Source organism: Eleutherodactylus coqui, chromosome 3 (assembly GCF_035609145.1).
Source record: "Eleutherodactylus coqui strain aEleCoq1 chromosome 3, aEleCoq1.hap1, whole genome shotgun sequence".
Lineage (NCBI taxonomy): Eukaryota > Metazoa > Chordata > Amphibia > Anura > Eleutherodactylidae > Eleutherodactylus > Eleutherodactylus coqui.
The window spans coordinates 15175691-15196005 of record NC_089839.1 but is presented as its reverse complement, the minus strand read 5'-3'; the positions used below and the strand labels follow the sequence as shown (position 1 = coordinate 15196005).

The following is a 20315-nucleotide window of genomic DNA, read 5'->3' as shown; positions in this document are numbered from 1 at the left end:
ACTATACCTGTAGATCTGAGCTGACACATAGAAAATAGACAAGCTAGAGTCAGGGCTGGCAACACAAGTGCATAAACAAGGTCCAGGCTATTAGTCAGGGCAGGCATCAGACAAAGCAGAGTCTAAAGTCAGGCTAGTTAGTACACAGTCAAGAGTCAAAACCAGGAACACACGAACATAGCAGGTTGAGACCAAATTGCTTAGGCACCCACCCTAGGGACTGGATGTCTAATATAGCAAGTGCAGAAACTGGATTGGAGAAGGGTGAGTAATGGAAGCGCAGACTGGTTCGCTAAGAAGCTGGGCAGGAGCATGCACAAGGCCTATGGGTAGAAGCTTGGGAGCGGGCAGAGGAGAGGTATACTGAGCATGAATGTCAGTGATGCCTGACCGCAGCCCCAGCAGCAGGTGCGTAGATGTGACACACTGTCTCTCTCTCCGCGGTCACTCTCGAATTCGCTCGTTTGCTGTGGCAAGACTCACTTCCACTTCTACATGGAGTCTGAAATATATCTGGAGCCATCCTTAGTAGCAGGACGCGGAAAAAGTCAAAGATGTCTGGACAGCATTCTCTGCAGACACAACTGACAGTTGGAAGAAGTCATCATGGTGGTCTGAGCCAGAAGGAAAAGTGAATGATTCTAATCGGAGATGTCACATGTGATACACTGGATATAACCCTCACATATACGGTCTGCAGAATGCCTGTGTAGACCTGGTACCTACCACTATACAGGGGAGGATATATATCTTCATCGACACTAGCAATTCCACTGGGGTCTGCACAACTGAGCAAAAAGCTGAGGGAGGAGACAGGTTTAAATTTGCGCTGGGTCCTATAGGACTTTATTTACACCCAACTCCCAGTGTGCCTTGTCAGCCTGCGGGTGGAGCTGGGGAGCTAAACACTGTAGACCAATGATATAGATTATAACTGCAGTTCCAGTTCTGAATAGCAGAGCCGTCACAATCTATGGGTTTATAAACATAAATTAGCGGAAATCTCTGCGGGCAGAGTAGTAAACAACGGTATCATGTTCCTCTGATGTACGACTGTGTTTGGTAATTTTTGAGCCCCGCATTCTCTGTGATACATTATCATCATCCTGTAATCTGACGAACCGGGAGATTTATTGTAGCAATTGAGAAGTTTCTGTATCACACCTCTAAATCTGGCACGGAGGATAATGAAATCCTCTTGTATGCGGGGAATACAAATGGCGGCAATCACTGGATCGTCACAGCAGAATTATTTATAATCTGGTGTTTTAACAACTATCCCCTTTCAGTACTTACAATTACTTGGGATTTAAGGGGTTCCCCACTTTGGACAATCCTTTTTGTTAGAAGCATCTCCTGATAGTAAACTGATTACAGGCTGACCCACTGATGGAACCTCCAACAGTGAGATGAAATCTGTGAAGGAACCTGGAAACAAGTGTTCCATTTCCCTGCAGTGCGCCCACAGGAGAAATGGGGTATTACATGTTCTCATTTATATCAGTGGGCTGTCTGTGTGATATAAGGACATGTCAGGTCCTCCAGAACAAAAGACAATCTTAGTAGCCACTTTATCTGGCTAATGGATAGGGGTTGCAAATATACTAACTCAAAATTACATAATAGGGTATTTGTAAATGAGTTTTCTTTGGTTAATACTTACCTGGATTTTTATTTTCTTTTTTATGCCTACACTCCTTAACTATAGGTCATCTGGCATTCATCTTGAGTTGCATCACAAGCTTAAGAGGCTGCACTGACTCCCACCACCATGCTTTACACTGCAGCTCTGCTTGTTTCAGTCCGGCTGCTAAATATAAGTACAATCTCACTACAAGCATTCTTCCCAACTTTTGAACAAGGACAACTATTGCATTGCATCACAGTGCTAGTTAGCGAGCCCCTAGAAGTAACAGCACCCCTCGGTGACCCTCTCACAGTAATAGTGACCCCGGATGTCCCTATTCACTAATAATGCCCCTTTTATGCAGTAAAGGAAAAAACAGCCTATACTCACTCTTTCCGCTTCCCTTGACACTCCAGTCTGCGCTCCAGTCCTCCGCTAAATTCCAGGTAGTGCAATGACATCAAGTGACCACTGCAGCCAATCCCTGTCCTCCGAGTTGGAAAAGCTGAAGTCAATGATTGGCTACAGCGATTATGTGTTAGACTGCATATGATTATGCTACCTGCGGAGGACTGGAGCAGACCAGAACATATAGGCTGTTTTTTTATTTTACTCCCTCTATTGCTGTAGAGGTAGTATATCCACCCCTGCTGGACAATTCTCCTATCACCTGGAACAGTAGGACAGTCCCCAAAACTCCGGACTGTCCCGCTGACTATGGCAGACCTGCACAATCATGCCATGGAGACAGATTACAGCGGTAATAGAATATAATAAACTGCAGGCAACTAAACCACCAATGAAAAAATAGATAAAATGTACCGTTATATAGTGAGCGAATAAGTCCTAATAAGGGGGAGGAGTCTGAATGCCATACCTTGCTATAGTACATACAGTACGTCCACCAATGGTCATTAACCCCATTAACCGTAATACAGCTTTTTACTGACCTCACTGATGGGCTTTAAACCTGCACATACTTCTTTTTAAGACCGTGGCTTGTCTGACTACTGACAGCCAGGTTCCTGCTCTAACCATCAGGAAAGGAAAAAACTCAGATCCCTTACATGCCACAAGCAATAGCAACTGCAGCATGAAAGCAAATGACAGGGGAAGGGGGCTCCTCTTGTCATCCACCGGCACCCCGCAATGTGATCCCAAGGTACCAATGGGTTCCCATGCCAGCCAGAAACTGGACAAACACCTCCATATCTGCCACGTAACTCAGCCTACCCTCCAACAGAGTCTAATAGCCTGCTGTCATAGGCATAGTAGAATGCACCACCCTAGCCATCACATCTTCACATCCCCTTTAGGGACTAAAATAGTGTCAAAAGGTTCGGGTGCTGGCGAGTAGTGGCAGTCAGCAGGGGGGAGCGGGGGGGAGAGAGGGAGAAAGAGATCCCCCCTCCGTTCCTCCCCGCTCTCCCCCGCAGCTCCCTGCCCGCTGCCGGCACCCGAACCTTTTGTCTCGAGCAGGCAGGTACTCGCTAAGGGCAATGCTTGCTCGAGCAATTGCCCTTAGCGAGTATACTCGCTTATCACTATTCATGAACCCTCGTTAAAAAGTTCAATTCGCCCAACAAAAAACAAGCCCCCCCCCGTACGGCTATATCAACGAGTTATGGCTCTTGCAATGCGACAATGAAAATGACTTGGACCTTAAGGCAAAAATTAAGCCACTCACTAAGGAGATAAACCCTTATCAATACTCAGATGTCTGCAAGACCCTTCACCAAAGGCAAAAGTCTAAAACTGTGAAGGGAAGCGGGAATTCGGAGTTGTGTATCTGTAGAACGGAGCTCCAACCCCTAATGAAATTACCATTGTTATTTCTGCTACATTGGCTTTATGTTTCCTGAAGGTTCCAGAAACGTTTGCTGTGAACGTCGTCTATATAACCTTGGAGATGTCATGGTTAGGAGCAGCAAACATGTTGACTGTGGCTTCGGAGTCTACATCCATTGGACTTACTGGCGCTACAATGTAATTCAGTTACTTCTGTATATTCTTATTGCGACGATGAGTCACAATACATCTCATGAACGCGGGAGATAAGACTAGAAATGTGACAGCGTGGATCTATGTATACCGCCGATTACAGACTTCACGGAACAGAAGCTTTGCTGTGACACTGGAATCATTCGGTAAACTGAGGCTGATTCGATGCTGACAACTACTGTAGCAATCCTCGTAGTTTGGAGATACCTTCTAACAGTCCGGTGTTCATGGGACTGTCCCGTGAACTGTACCATAAAGGAGCAGGGCTCATACATATTGGCATAAAATGGGCGTTTCTAATCCGTCTTTAGGGGGTGTTCCCATAAGGCCCTGGAGAGGGCTTCCAAAAACTATCTCAACCTCTTTTGAGATGGAAGCTGGTCTGGCAGTCACTGCGCTTCAATGATCAATGGGGCCACCAGAGGAAATGCTGCTTTTTTGGTAGCGGTACTTCCACGTGTGTAACTGTAATGGGTGCAAAAAATGAGGTTGCATTTGGACCCTGGAGCCTTATGGGGCCCATAAGGTCCTTCTTTCTCATATGAGGAGACTAGTATTATGAATGACGTATTATAGCTGGGGGGCCTTACACATTTTGCATTGGAGCCCAAGAAATACAAGGGTCAGGACCACCATCTTTTTTCCTTAGGGAGAGCACCTAGAAGGTGAGTGAATGATGAGACTTATAAGGCCATTCATGCTCCTCTGGGTAATATGCAAATAGGGGAGATGGAAGATTACCTTTGCAGCACCACCAATTGGATGGCAGCATTACTGCAAGTCAATGTTAGTCTCTTTATACAAGCCTTGTAACAATGACTGGGAATTAAGGGCATACTCACGTGTCTTCGATCCCCTCGGGATCCAACTAAACGACTCCTGCTATGGTCAAATCAGAGGCCACATCATTACTATCCAAGCTCCTGGCATCAGGACTCACATCCTGTTCCTGATGGTGCCGCCGTGGCCTCTGATTTGGCCACAGCAGTCACCTGGCCTTTAGAAGACATCCAAGCCAGTTACGGGGCCACTCAGCTGGGTCCAAGTGGGCCGAAGACAGGTGATCATGTTCTCTTTTTTAAATTTAACTTATGGTCAGTGATTAAATAGTTTTTTTGGTTATAGCAATACCTCCTATCCACCAACATTGTAAACGAGGATCCAGAAGGTCCGCATATGAATAGAGTGAAAGTCGCATACACACCACCGCTAATACATACCAATAACAGCAGTGGAAATTTGCTGAGTACAAGTGCCCAGCAATCAGTGACACCATTGAAATGAATGCATTAAGGATTAGTGGGGGAGGAGGGGGGGGGGGTCGCAGTGAGAAGGCGAGGTTGGTTCTCTGGATTGCTGGAGGTCTCAACCGTCGGACCCCCACCAATCATAAAGTTCTGTGTCCTGTGGATAGGAGATAACATTATAACTTAGCATAACCCCTTTAAGGTAGGCAATAAAGCTTTCATTATGTATTGGCCGGCTTTACACAATCTCTGGTTTGCCTAATTCCGAAAAGTTGGTCAAGCATGTGCGATTCCTGAATCCAAGATTATTTAGGACAAGGATCTCTAACCTATGACAAAGCTACAACTCCCAGCATGCCTTAGCAGCCTTAAACTCCCAGAGCATGCTGGGAGTTGCAGTTTTTTAGCAGTTGATGAACCACTGGATTAGGACATTTGAGACCCCAGTAGCAGTGCCAGGAATCCTTGATTGTGTCACTTAAGCCATGTCGCAAGACTGGAAGCTGTCTTCCAATAGAGGGCGATGCAGAGACACTATAACAGCTCCCATTTGCATACTAAATTTCCCATGGAGCACTGCTTGGCTATAATTCTCCTTACACCTCCGTTCACTCTCCACAAGGAGAAACAATACCCCACGCAATTGAAACCTGGGTGGTAGAAGATGACCTACCGTGACCTTTACAATGCCACCCCATTGACCCTGTGATCGTAATACAAAACATTTATTCTCATAGAGCAATCAGGAGTCTTTGTAGACGACTTACCGCGTGCGCGGGATTACACTGATCAATTGGGCTTTTGAAGTCTGTTCTTAATTCATCAAAGGCAATTATCTGCAAGAGATGATGAGAGTGTCCTTAGTGCCGCGGATCTGCATGCATTTCATCAGCCACATTATCCCGCTTATTTCCAACCATCAAAGCAACTCCTGGAGTATTACTGTACACGGAGATAAATTATTTAATGGCGTCCGTTCCGTAACGCCACGTTATCTGTTATAAACGGAACATTTCTGACAAATGTCTGACCTGAGAAGACAGAAGGATCAGATCTCCCCTACAGCATCCGCACGTACCTAGAGTCAATGAGACTCTCTACAATACTGCAATATACAGTAACAGGACGTACAATAATAACCTTATATACAATAGTCATACCATAACATATACAAGCACAGCAATACAATAATACATCATACAATATGTACAATAACTTTGAAGGGGATTTTCAGGCAAATACTATTGTTGACCTATACTCAATAGTTGATTGACTCTTTTTGGGATCCCAAGTGATCGACTGATCATCCCGGCCCATTGTCAGTGTAGTGACGCTCGATGTTGTCATTGGGGTCGGAGGTAGAAGTATCATAGAGGGCTTCACTCCCACTTAAATCAATGGAAGATGGAGCTTCATAATACACTTCCGGCTCTGACACCGGGTTTGGATGTGGAAGTGTAATAGGAGGTAGCGCTCCAATTGATTTAAGAGGGAGTATTGTAGAACAGTGTGGAATAGAATAGTAAATGCAAGCCTACTGTTGAACATACATATTCCTTAAGGCCTTATGCACACAAGCGTTTTTACATGACTGTTTTTTAGCCGTGTGATAACATTGCGCCGGGAACTATAGGACATCGGCGACCGATTTTATACGCGGATGGAAAAGATTTGTGTTGCCCTATCTTTTGGCCCAAATACACTGGCAGCTCCCATAGACTCCTACTGCAAAAAAAGGGAGAGAGAGGGAGTTTAGCAGCGTCCAACACTGCGAAAACATTACAGCTGGCTCTTGTTAACCCTCAGAAGCCATGCCAAGGATTTATGCCGATCAAAGGTTTTCCGCATATATATACCGCAGCCGCTCTTGTGAATGGACGAGAAAACACGAATTTTGGCCGCGGCTAGACCGAGGCTTTTCCCGGTCACGCATTTTGTGGCCAGCGTGAAAACGCAATGTTCGTGTGAAAGACGGCTAAAAAACCCACCAATGCTGGGTGACCTGTCACAATATAACAGGATAATGAGGGATGTAGGCTCTAAAGTGCCACCATGTCATCTATAAGGTATATAAAGATATAGAGTATGTGCACAATATGCAGCGATCTTTTAAGAAAAGCAGCAACTTCCGCTTCAAGTTCCTGTGTATTTGTGGCCTGATCAGCTGATTGGTCGGGGTCCCAAGTGGCGGACCCCAGACGATCAACTATTAAAAGGACAGGTTATCAATAGTATTTTGCCTGGAAAAAACCTTAAATTACAATGCACTACAATGCTGTAAATGGAGTTATCCCAGTGCGCCAGTCATGTTACATACATAATATTACATACACTACAGCAGCGTCTCTAGGACCCCTGGAGACCCCCAGCACAGTCAGCAATATGTTAGGTAGCCGGCTCAAGGTTCACTCAGCCTTCCATCCTTCCGAGGTCGGTAAAATGAGAATCCAGCTTGGTGGGGGGTAATAAGTAATAATTACCTGAAAGTGCTGCGGAATAAGTTGGCGCTATACAAATACCAAGATTTAATACGTAAATTCCACCACAATAACAGAAACAACAGCAGACCTCGTGTTACTTGATCTGCAACCACTGAATGGAGGGCAGTGTCATAAAGCAGAACCAGTGCATAAAGGAGAACCTACATAGTGTCTGCGGGCTCGTCCGCGGGCCCAGGCTCCACGACAATAATAAGCACCAAAGGTTCATTTGGGGGTGACTTTTGGGTCAATTATTCATCATTATGGTCTACACTATCCAACCAAAAGTAGTTGGACATCTGAGTAAGAATCATAAGAAGTATTTATTTCCATGTGTGAATCCTTAGTGGGGCTCCTTTGGTCCCAATGACATCGGATACTCTCTCTGGCATACTTCCTACTAATGTCTGGTACACTTCAATTAGTATTTCCCTCCATTCATCCTGCAAATATCTGGCGAGTTCTCTCAAAGAAGATGGACGCTGTTCATATTTCCTGACCCGCCGTTCCAGTTTATCCCAAAGATGTTCAGTAGGGTTCAGGTTGGGACTCTGTGAGGTTAGTCCAATCGTGGAACATCCGTATCCACAAACCAATGTAACACAGCATTGGATTTGTGACAAGGCGCGTTGTCTTGTTGTAAGTATGCCTGACCATTCCTAGAGTATTGCCCCATTGTCGGCAGCACATTATTGTCTAGTGTTCATGGTTTTTGTCACATCAACCAATGGACGAAGACCATGCCTCATAAAAGAGTCTCAGACCATAACAGAACCTTCGCTGTACATAACTGTTGGCATAACACACTCAAGTAAGAGGCATTCCACTGGCTCCTCCATACCCAGGTACAGCCATCTGATGTAAAAATGGAGTAGCAGGATTTATTTTTCCATAGAATGTTCTACCATTGCTCAAGTGCTTAATGACCATGTTCCTAGCAGCACTGTAGATGGGCTGATGCATTGTCTTCCAGAGAACCTGCCAGACATTTGCAGGATGAATGGAAGGAAATACCAGCTGAATTGTATCAGATATCAGTGGAAGTGTACACAGATAGTATTAGGGCCCAAAAAAACCCGTCCACTAAGTATTACCATATGGAAATAAATCCTACTTTTGATTTTTGCTCAGGAGTCCAATTACTTTTGGTAGGATAGTGTATGTCTTATGGGATGTGTCACAAATAGCCTATTAGACCTTACTAATGATCTATTCTGTGTGTGCCATGATAGCAACACAGATTACAATGTAACTAAAAGTGATATGGAAAAAGACCTGGCGGTACAAGTTGACTGTAGACTTAACCGGAGCAATCAATGCCAGTCAGCTGCTGCAAAAGCAAATAAAGTCTTGGGGTGCATTAAAAGAGATATAGGGGCGAGGGACGAGAACATTATCCTCCCACTATATAAGGCACTTGTCAGGCCTCACATGGAATACTGCGTACAGTTCTGGTCACAGGTGCTCAGGAAAGATGTTACAGTGCTGGAGGGGGTTCAAAGAAGGGCAACTAAACTAATACATGGAATGAGAGGACTGGAATACCCAGAGAGGCATCAAAACTGGGATTATTTACCCCGGAAAAAAGATGGCTAAGGGCGACCAAATAACTATGTATAAATACATGAGGGGACGATACAAGGATCTCTGCCATGATCTATTTATACCCGGGACTGCGACGGTAACAAGAGGGCATCCGCTACGTCTAGAGGAAAGCAGGTTTCATCACCAACACAGAAAAGGGTTCTTTACTGTAAGAGCAGTGAAACTGTGGAACTCTCTGCCTGAGGATGTGGTGATGGCAAAATCGATTGAGGCGTTTAAGAGGGACTAGATGCCTTTTTAGAGCGCTATGATATTAAAAGATATAGACATTAAATAACCAGCAGGGTTGTTGATCCGGATCTTGGAGTCAGGTAAGAACTTTCAGACGTTGATCCATGGATTATTCTGACAGCCATTATGGAGTTGGGAAGGAATTTTTCCCCCCAAATGGGTTAAATTGGCTTCTGCATCATTGTTTTTTTTTCCTTTCCTCTGGATCAACAAGGGGGTGTGGAAACAGGCTGAACCAGATGGACATGGTCTTCTTTCGGCCGAACATACTATGCTACTATGTATATGTATGTTCTGTATACCGTAGATGGAGGTTAGGTTCTCTGAATCATATCCTCTGGAGGCTCCAAAAACCCAGGCCAATCTGTATGTGTGGAGCTCCCCTAGTGGTGTTGTTATTACTACACCTCAGCAGGCTTCCTGCACAAAAGGCTGTACCTTCATACGAAATCCCCGAACTCTCATCTATAGTAACAGCCAGAGCGGGCAGCATCCCTTACTCTGGAGGAACTGGCTTGCCCATATACTACACAGGTATAACATTGATTTCAATGAGAACTGTGCAATACCTCATTTCCCCTGTAGAGGTGTTGCAGAGAAATCTAAGGGTGCATTCACACGGGCGATAAAATCGTGCGAGTTTTGTGCGTTGCGCGATGCATGAAAATAGAATCCATTTTTCTCAATGGGTCTATTTACACGGGCGATTTTTTTCTCACAGCGATGCTGCGAAATGTAAAAATCTGTTTCGTCTGCGCACTACAAAGACACCAAGCCTTGGCACAGACGCAGGGCGGCTTTACATGAATGCCAGAAGCACACACACAATGCACACTGAACACCAAAAGTAGGACTGCATACTGAACTCACAGACAGACATAACATATCCCTACTCTAACAGGTCAACCACCACATGAAAACTTGCCTGGAATCAGGGCGATCGTCCTGATAAGGAAGACCCCGTGCTGGAACCTAGGGACCTACTTTTTCCTGGATGGCAAACGATCCACAGCAGGAAAGGGATTTGCATGCAAGATAGAACAGGATTGTTCATACACCTGGTACCTGCAGAGACTCAGTGAAGACCACACTGTTCACACACATATCTGGCCACCTGCACAGACTCGAACCACGTATCATGCATAAACGCAAAACCCTAGAGTGACAGAGAAACCCAACACAGTAACCCCACTCAGAGCTCACATGTATACAGATAAACCATTGCTAGCGCAAGTGTCCTCACACTAAGGGGAAAGAGTCAAACACCAGACTGACATACAGGGAACAGTGTCGGGCATCACCCATCAGACCCATCAGACATCAGACGTCTGGAGGCCGCACCTGTAAAAAGGAAGAGGGCGTCTGCATATGATGCAGACGGGGACTACAGGTGTTCAGACCGTCCTCAGGGAAGACACACTACAGACTAGACATGCATAAACAAAATAAAATGACCAGTATTCTCTGGCAAGAGAAGCTGGTATTTACATGCAGCAGACCAGGGGGATTGGCTGGCTGGATGAACACCAAACCTAGCCAGCTCAATGAACCCGCCTGCGAAGCTGCGCTTCTGGAAGCCCGTAGAACAACAGATCCCAGGCAGCACAACCTGACAAAATCGCAGCATGTTCTATTTTCGGCGAGTCTGTGTCCTGTCCGATGCAAATCGCATCCATGTGAATGTACCCTGAGGGCTCATTCAGACGAGCGTGTTGATGTGCGTACAATTGTGCACACAAAACTGCGCGTCTATTAAAACCATTGGTTTCCTATGATGTGCTCATATGTCCATGTTTTACAGGCGTGCAAACATAAAGGACCTCTGGGGGACATTCACATGTTTTTTGGTTTTTTTATTTGACCCTTTTCCACTGCTCTGAAGCCTGCTGAACGAGCTTCGGAGCAGTGCAGGGGGACCAAGTGGCTACACACGCCTGAGCTCAACAGCGGTGGAGAGGTGAGTATATTTTTTTTTACACATGCTAGGGATGATTTTTAGGGTAGGGCTTATATTTGAAGCCCTTCCCCGAAAATCACTGCAGGGGGTGCCGGCAGCCCATTGCTTGAAATGGGGCCACAGGCAGCAGCGGCGGCCTCCTTGAAAGCAATTGGCACGGAGCTTCGTTCATGTGTTTTTCTGCACATCCGTGCAGCGCTGCATTTTGCGCAACACGGATGCGTGCAAAACAATGCTCGAGTAAACGAGGCCTAACACTTACTACCAGGTTCCCCCCACAGATCACAGCTGATTGCTTGGGGTCTCAGCCTTGGGGGATCCGTATATAGTTAGAGTTCTGTAACAGAAGCTGATTGTTCACGGTAGAGGACTCCGCTATATATGAGTGCCGCTCCTTAAAGAGGTCAGTTGTCTTTAAATATCAGATACCATGTTATCCTGGTGAAGCCATGAGCCGTCATCCCGCGGCTTGTCACAGTTGGAGATGTGATTTCTCATGGAATTATCCGGGGTGCCTGACATGATACATTTCACCTTTGGCAATTTCCTACTTATTCAGCCATTGATAAAACAGTTTTCTTACTACTTATACTGTAAAGAGCGGAGATGACTGAGAGCAAAGAGCTATTTGTAAACTCTGTTATGTGCGCTGCCTTTCTACTTCACTGGAGCGCAATCTGGGCAGCGGATGATACACGACAATGTCTCCAATACGTTATATTTATACCTCATATCTATCCAATAATTACTTATTTATCTCACATTTATCTAATAATTATCTATATGTCTATCCATCTATCTATCTATCTATCTATCTATCTATCTATCTATCTATCTCATATCTATCTATCTATCTCATATCTATCTATCTATCTAATATCCATCCATCTATCTATCCAATATCTATCTAATCTATCTCATATCTATCTAATCTATCTCATATCTATCTATCTATCTCATATCTATCCATCCATCTCTTTATCTATCTATCCCATATCTATCTATCTATCTATCTCCTATCTATCTATCTATCTATCTATCTATCTATCTATCTCCTATCTATCTATCTATCTATCTATCTATCTCCTATTTATCTATCTATCTATCCCATATCTATCTATCTCCTATCTATCTATCTATCTATCTAATCTATCTCATATCTATCTATCTATCTATCTATCTATCTATCTATCTCATATCTATCTATCTATCTATCTATCTATCTATCTATCTATCTATCTATCCCATATCTATCCATCCATCTCTTTATCTATCTATCCTATATCTATCTATCTATCTATCTATCTATCTATCCCATATCTATCTATCTATCTATCTATCTATCCCATATCTATCTATCTATCTATCTATCTATCTATCTATCTATCTATCTATCTATCTATCTATCTATCTATCTCCTATCTATCTATCTCCTATCTATCTATCTCTCTATCTCATATCTCTCTATCTCCTATCTATCTATCTATCTATCTATCTATCTCCTATCTATCTGTCTCCTATCCCATATCTATCTATCTATCTATCTATCTATCTATCTATCTATCTATCTATCTATCTCCTATCTATCTATCCCATATCTATCTATCTCTCTATCTCATATCTCTCTATCTCCTATCTATCTATCTATCTATCTATCTATCTCCTATCTATCTATCTCTCTATCTCATATCTCTCTATCTCCTATCTATCTTTCTTTCTATCTATCTATCTATCTCCTATCTATCTGTCTCCTATCCCATATCTATCTATCTATCTATCTATCTATCTATCTATCTATCTATCTATCTATCTATCTATCTCCTATCTATCTATCTCATATCTATCTATTTACCTATCTATCTATCTCATATCTATCTATCTCTCTATCTCTCATATCTATCTATCTCTCTATCTCTCATATCTATCTATCTATCTATCTCATATCTATCTATCTATCTCTCTATCTCTCATATCTATCTATCTATCTATCTCATATCTATCTATCTCATATCTATCTATCTCTCTATCTCTCATATCTATCTATCTCTCTATCGCTCATATCTATCTATCTCTCTATCTCATATCTATCTATCTATCTCATATCTATCTATCTATCTCCTATCTATCTATCTCCTATCTATCTATCTATCTATCTATCTATCTCTCTATCTCATATCTATCTATCTATCTATCTCATATCTATCGATCATATCTCGCCCAAAAACCGCGACCATCTGAAGCATTGGATTCCAATGTATTCATTCAGGTGAACGATTTTTGGGTGCGTCAGGAAAAAAGACATCAGTGACCATTTCCGGTAGATGATTTTATATATTTGTGATTAATTGTATTTAATTGCGCCGGAAGCTCCCATAGATGTCTATGGAAACGGAAAAAGGATTAGAGGGGGAGGGAGTTACTCGGCATAAAAAAAGTGAGCTTAAAATAATTACAGAATAAAATAAAAATATTTACATAACAAAGAAAATGACCGACTGCCGTCGCCGAGCAAGATCGTCGCCATATGCGCCCTATAATCCAAAATCGTACAAATTGTATATCAAAATGTCCAAAACAAAATGAAAAATGTAATTCCCATACTTTATTTTAGCATACTAATTTTAAAAAATACAGCTATAAATTATTTTTTTTTTAAATCATTTTTTTTTAGCTTTTTACCTCCAATAAAATTAAAAAATGGAAAAAAAAGTCAGTGAAAAAAGATATAAAAAAAATCGCCCTCTCTGTCACGGGGCAAAAAAGAAAAAGCAGCAAAAATAATTTTGGTAACTAAAAGGAAACAAAATATGGCAGTAAAACCACCACATGGGTAAAATCCCTAAAAAGTGTCCGGTCCATATGGTACAAAACAGCCTGGTCCGTAAGGGGTTAAGAGTGGCCACAGAGAGGCAGTACAGCTAAGAGGGGCTACAGAAGGGCACGTTAATGCAGAGATGGGTCGCAATTGGTGATGGTGGTCTGGGTGAAGACAGAGAAGTATAACAAAATCAGATGTCACCAATCACAGAAGACACCACCTGTGATCACTGGAGGTAACTGCACTGTCATCACTATCACTGTATAGAACTGGTATCCCGGCTAATAAGCCTTTAAAAAGCCGTGTATACCGCAAAGTGGTAAAAATGAAAAGATCAACTCATTCTGTGGAAAACACGGTCTGTTGATGAGAAAATTAAAAAGCTCCGGCTCTCAGAAAATGGCGATTTAGGTTTTCTATAGTGTAAAAGTAGGAAGTAATCAACCTATACATATTTTGTATCGCCATAACCGTACCGTCATTTATACGTAATTACAATGATGTGCCTTCTCCGAACCCTCATTACCTGGGTGTGCCGGACTTGTACCTGATGGCAGACCCAGGTAAGTGGCCTTTTACAAAACCTAGTTGAGTCCCTGCTATGGACTATAGAAGAGTGCTGGTTTGGGGGGGCGACATTTCCTCACCTGCTGGAGCCAGAAGATTCCTTCATAAACCTATTTATTTGGCAGCGAGTCGGGAATGACATCTAATGTGACTTGATACAAATGATAATCTCCCGTCTTTCCTCGGGCTGAGAATAACAAGCTGTGAAAAGTTTATAAACCGTTCTGCGTCCTCCATCACCGGCCGCCCCCAGAGCGGATGAGTCCCACAGCATCAGGGATAGAAACGTTCAGGTTTCCTCATTAGAATCTTTGCATTTTCCCCATGATGTCAGACGCCGCTGAGCGCGCTTATATTACGAGGATCTGCAATACTGCGATGGCTCATCTGAATAATGTGTTACCGCTTTATCATAACCCAGAACATTATCAGCAAATTGTCGCCTCCAGTGTATACAAAGCACCAACGTATTCTGTAGTGCGATACACGGTATCATATCACTGTCAGTCCCTGGTCCCAGGAGCTCACAATCTGATTTCTCACTTCTCATATCTATCTCACATCTATCTAATATCTATCTCATATCTATCTATCATCTATCCATCTTAGATCTATCTATCCAATATCTATCAATCTATCTTCTATCTCATATCTATCTATCTATCTCATCTATCTATCTATCTATCTATCTATCTATCTATCTATCTATCTCATATCTATCTATCTATCTATCTATCCCATATCTATCTATCTATCTATCTATCTATCTATCCCATATCTATCTATCTATCTATCTATCTATCTATCTATCTATCTATCTATCTATCTATCTATCTCATATCTATCTATCTATCTATCTATCTATCTATCTATCTATCTATCTATCTCATATCTATCTATCTATCTATCTATCTATCTATCTCCTACCTATCTGTCTAATATCTATCTATCTATCTATCTACTATCTATCCATCTATCTCATGTCTATCAATCTATCTATCTATCTTATATCTATCTCCTATCTATCTATCGATCTATCTTCTATCTCATATCTATCCATCTTCTATCTATCTATCTCATATCTATCTATCTATCTATCTCCTATCTATCTATCTATCTATCTATCTCCTATCTATCTGTCTCCTATCCCATATCTATCTATCTATCTATCTATCTATCTATCTATCTATCTATCTATCTCCTATCTATCTATCTCTCTATCTCCTATCTATCTATCCCATATCTATCTATCTCTCTATCTCATATCTCTCTATCTCCTATCTATCTATCTATCTATCTATCTATCTATCTATCTATCTATCTATCTATCTATCTATCTCCTATCTATCTATCTCTCTATCTCATATCTCTCTATCTCCTATCTATCTTTCTTTCTATCTATCTATCTATCTATCTCCTATCTATCTGTCTCCTATCCCATATCTATCTATCTATCTATCTATCTATCTATCTATCTATCTATCTATCTATCTCCTATCTATCTATCTCATATCTATCTATCTCATATCTATCTATTTACCTATCTATCTATCTCATATCTATCTATCTCTCTATCTCCTATCTATCTATCTATCTATCTATCTATCTATCTATCTATCTATCTATCTATCTATCTATCTATCTATCTCCTATCTATCTATCTCTCTATCTCATATCTCTCTATCTCCTATCTATCTTTCTTTCTATCTATCTATCTATCTATCTCCTATCTATCTGTCTCCTATCCCATATCTATCTATCTATCTATCTATCTATCTATCTATCTATCTATCTATCTATCTCCTATCTATCTATCTCATATCTATCTATCTCATATCTATCTATTTACCTATCTATCTATCTCATATCTATCTATCTCTCTATCTCTCATATCTATCTATCTCTCTATCTCTCATATCTATCTATCTATCTATCTCATATCTATCTATCTATCTATCTATCTATCTATCTATCTCTCTATCTCTCATATCTATCTATCTATCTATCTATCTCATATCTATCTATCTCATATCTATCTATCTATCTATCTCATATCTATCTATCTATCTATCTTATCTATCTATCTATCTATCTATCTCATATCTATCTATCTATCTATCTATCTATCTATCTATCTATCTATCTATCTATCTATCTATCTATCTCCTATCTATCTATCTATCTCATATCTATCTATCTATCTATCTCCTACCTATCTGTCTAATATCTATCTATCTATCTATCTACTATCTATCCATCTATCTCATGTCTATCAATCTATCTATCTATCTTATATCTATCTCCTATCTATCTATCGATCTATCTTCTATCTCATATCTATCCATCTTCTATCTATCTATCTCATATCTATCTATCTATCTATCTCCTATCTATCTGTCTAATATCTATCTATCTATCTAATATCTATCAATCTATCTTATATCTATCTCCTATCTATCTATCTATCTATCTACTATCTATCCATCCATCTCCTATCTATCTATCTATCTATCCCATATCTATCTATCTATCTATCTATCTATCTATCTATCTATCTATCTAATATCTATCTCCTATCTATCTATCTATCTATCTATCTATCTATCTATCTATCTATCTTCTATCTCATATCTATCCATCTATCTATCTCATATCTATCTATCTATCTCCTATCTATCCATCTATCTATCTCATATCTATCTATCTATCTCATATCTATCTATCTATCTATCTATCTATCTATCTATCTATCTATCTCCTATCTATCTGTCTGATATCTATCTCCTATCTATCTATCTCTCTCATATCTATCCATCTCCTATCTATCTATCTATCTATCTATCTATCTATCTATCTATCTATCTATCTATCTATCTATCTCATATCTATCTATCTATCTATCTATCTATCTATCTATCTATCTATCTATCTATCTATCTATCTATCTCCTGTCTATCTATCTCATATCTATCTATCTATCTATCTATCTATCTATCTATCTATCTATCTATCTATCTATCTATCTATCTATCTATCTATCTATCTATCTTCTATCTATCTCATATCTATCTCCTATCTATCTATCTAGCTATCTCTCTCATATCTATCCATCTCCTATCTATCTATCCATCTCCTGTCTATCTATCTATCTCATATCTATCTATCTATCTCATCTCTATCTCATATCTATTTATCATCTATCTGTCTAATATCCATCTTTAACCGCCGTTTTGTATGCTGGTCTAAATAAACTATGCAGTGTGCCAAGAGCAACAAATGTAATTAGAGGGGTCAGAGGGAAAGTTATGGCAGCTCCAAGCTGGAGTCAAGTGCTTGTTGTGATGTGCGCTAGTTTCTGCCGTAAAATTTAGTAAATGAGACAGACTCTACCCACTTTTTGAAAATGACGTCGGTTGGCATAAAAGCACAAAAAGTATATTAATTATACTAATTGCAAGCATAATTCTGGTTTATAGGGCAGAATACATTTGCCCCATGCACCCCTGGACTAACTTCATAGGAAGCCATTAATCTACCACTACTATCAGCAGAAATCATAGGAAGAATATACTAACTCCAAGTACAGCTCGCTCCAACCAACACTGAAAGCTGCCAGATAAAAGTATCACAGGTATAATTAACAGGTCAGGGGTCCAGAGACTGAGGGGGTCCATACTGAGGTGCCCATGTGCATTGTGGTACTGGTGTATCTTGACGCCACCGGAAGCTTGGGGTGTGACAGGGCTTTGATAGAGGGATGGCCCTGTCACACCCCAAGCTCCCATTTGGCTGCTTGTCAGTGTGCTGTTCTTTCCATCCCAGCTGTCTAACTCACCACCCGGCCGCTCCGTCGGCTGCTGTGACTGGTGGTTTGCCTATTTGTGGCGCTCCGTCTGCTGCTGTGGCTGTGTTGTACCGCAGCAGGGTGCGTCGGCAGCACGCCCGCTCCGTTGGTAGCTGCTGTGTTCTAGGGGTTGCGGTGTGCCTCACCAGCACAACGGTGAGCAGCCACCAGCCTCCCTCGCCAGCACAGGGGGGAGCGTGCAGGAGGCAACAGCGCAGCGCACAGTGTAGGAAATCCCCTGTCGCCACAGACGTGTCCTGCAGGACTGAACAGTGAAGGGCTCCCTACACTTCTGGAAGCGCACGGGGGACATGGCCCCACGGACAGCGCTTGTGATCCGGTGAGTGAGGGGGCCCAGGAGTGTAGCAGAGCAGCAGGAGCTACATGGCACATGTGTCGGGGCCGAGGAGGGCAGCAGCGGCTTCATCCCACATCTGCGGTGGCCGAGGAGTGTACATGGCAAACATGGCCGCAGGGACAGCGCTTCCAGCAAATCATGCAGCCAATGGGGAGCTAGGGGTGTGACAGGAGCGTTCTTGCATGCGAGCCCTATCAAACCCCTAGCTTCCGGTGGTGTCAAGGTACACCAGTACCGTGCATTGTTTGGGTGAATATTCTATATATAATTATAGTATTACAGGTTAAAATTATTTCTGTCTGCAGCTACCATTAGGGGGAGCTCTATATACTGAGTTCAATGAAAAGTGTATACATTCATATGCCTTGGGCTTCCCCTAGTGGTGGCTGCAGGCAGTTAGCACACAATTAGGACCAGTTTTTGAGCTTAGGAAAACCAATCTGATCATGCAATCAGGCTCCTTGCCATCAGTCCTCTACTTCTAGCTAACCTAATGAATTTGTGTGAGCTACAAGTAGGAGGCATTAAGAATGGAATAAGACTTCAGGATAAGACTACACAGGGTTTGTTTGTAGTCTGTTACCATGGAGACACACAGGTCCACATAGAAGCTGTATAAACTAAATGGTAGGAGTATTTTTTTCCTATTGAGATTAAGCAAAGCTTCTTTTGTTTGTTTTTTTAAACATTGGAGCCAACAAAACAAATTTGCAAAAGTCTACACATCCTTAGAGGGTTGATTGAAACTCAGCACATATTTTAAGTGAACCTCCAGTTTCAAGACAAACTTCTGCGCCGGGACTACAGGGGTAGGGGAGTATATTTTCTGCAATTGTTCTTCTCCACTGTCCCTCCAATCCAAAGGTTCCAGGTTCCATTTTTGGTCTTCCAAGATGCCCACTGCAATTTTCTAACTGCCTGTTGCACAATGTGCACTGCACCCTGGTTGGCCAGCACTGGTCACATGGGCAGCCCTTACCATTCAAAGAGTAGGAATAATGCATTGGTATTCTAACATTACCGGTTCACAGTGGAAATTAGGTAGTCTAAAGACTGAGTCCGCCATCTTGGATGGCCAGAAGCAGGGCCTGGCAGATCAGAGGGGTGGCAGGGAAGACCAATTGCAGGCAATATACCCCCTCCTCCTCCTCTGGTCGCAGGACAGAATTATTTCCCGAAGGCGGAGGGTTGCTTTAATGATCCCAGGTTTGCAATGATAGAATCATTATGTGCGGCAGCAAACCTCTCAGACCCACCGCTAACATTCCCCATGCTGATCTTGTCTCCCTAATAACATCTGCTTCCATAACCGATAATACTGGAGTTACATCGAGGAAGGAGATATGAGGCGGCGCGATCTGTTCTATTTTTTACACTCCATGAATAGTTAATTTGTACAGTCTGCTCTTCAGCCCATTTGTCACCCTGGAGGGGAGTGCAGCTCCGCAGGCTGAGCGCCCCTTCATTATATCTGATTGTAGTCAGTGCTCTATTTGTTTAAGTCCGTGACAGCAGAGGGAAGAGGCTGATTGAAGCAAATGAAATGAATAAATCTCAAGAGCACAGCAACAAAGTCATCT

At 42.1% G+C, this 20315-nt stretch overlaps 1 protein-coding gene across 1 annotated transcript in view; it reads right to left on the bottom strand.

The window, feature by feature from the left end:
* The window catches only part of CNIH3 (cornichon family AMPA receptor auxiliary protein 3), a 98681-nt gene that overhangs the window by 30744 nt on the left and 47622 nt on the right, over positions 1–20315 (bottom strand). The window contains exon 2 of the mRNA XM_066594466.1: positions 5643–5711. Within this exon, the coding sequence (XP_066450563.1) occupies positions 5643–5711 (69 nt within the window). The remainder of the gene's footprint in view (positions 1–5642; positions 5712–20315) is intronic.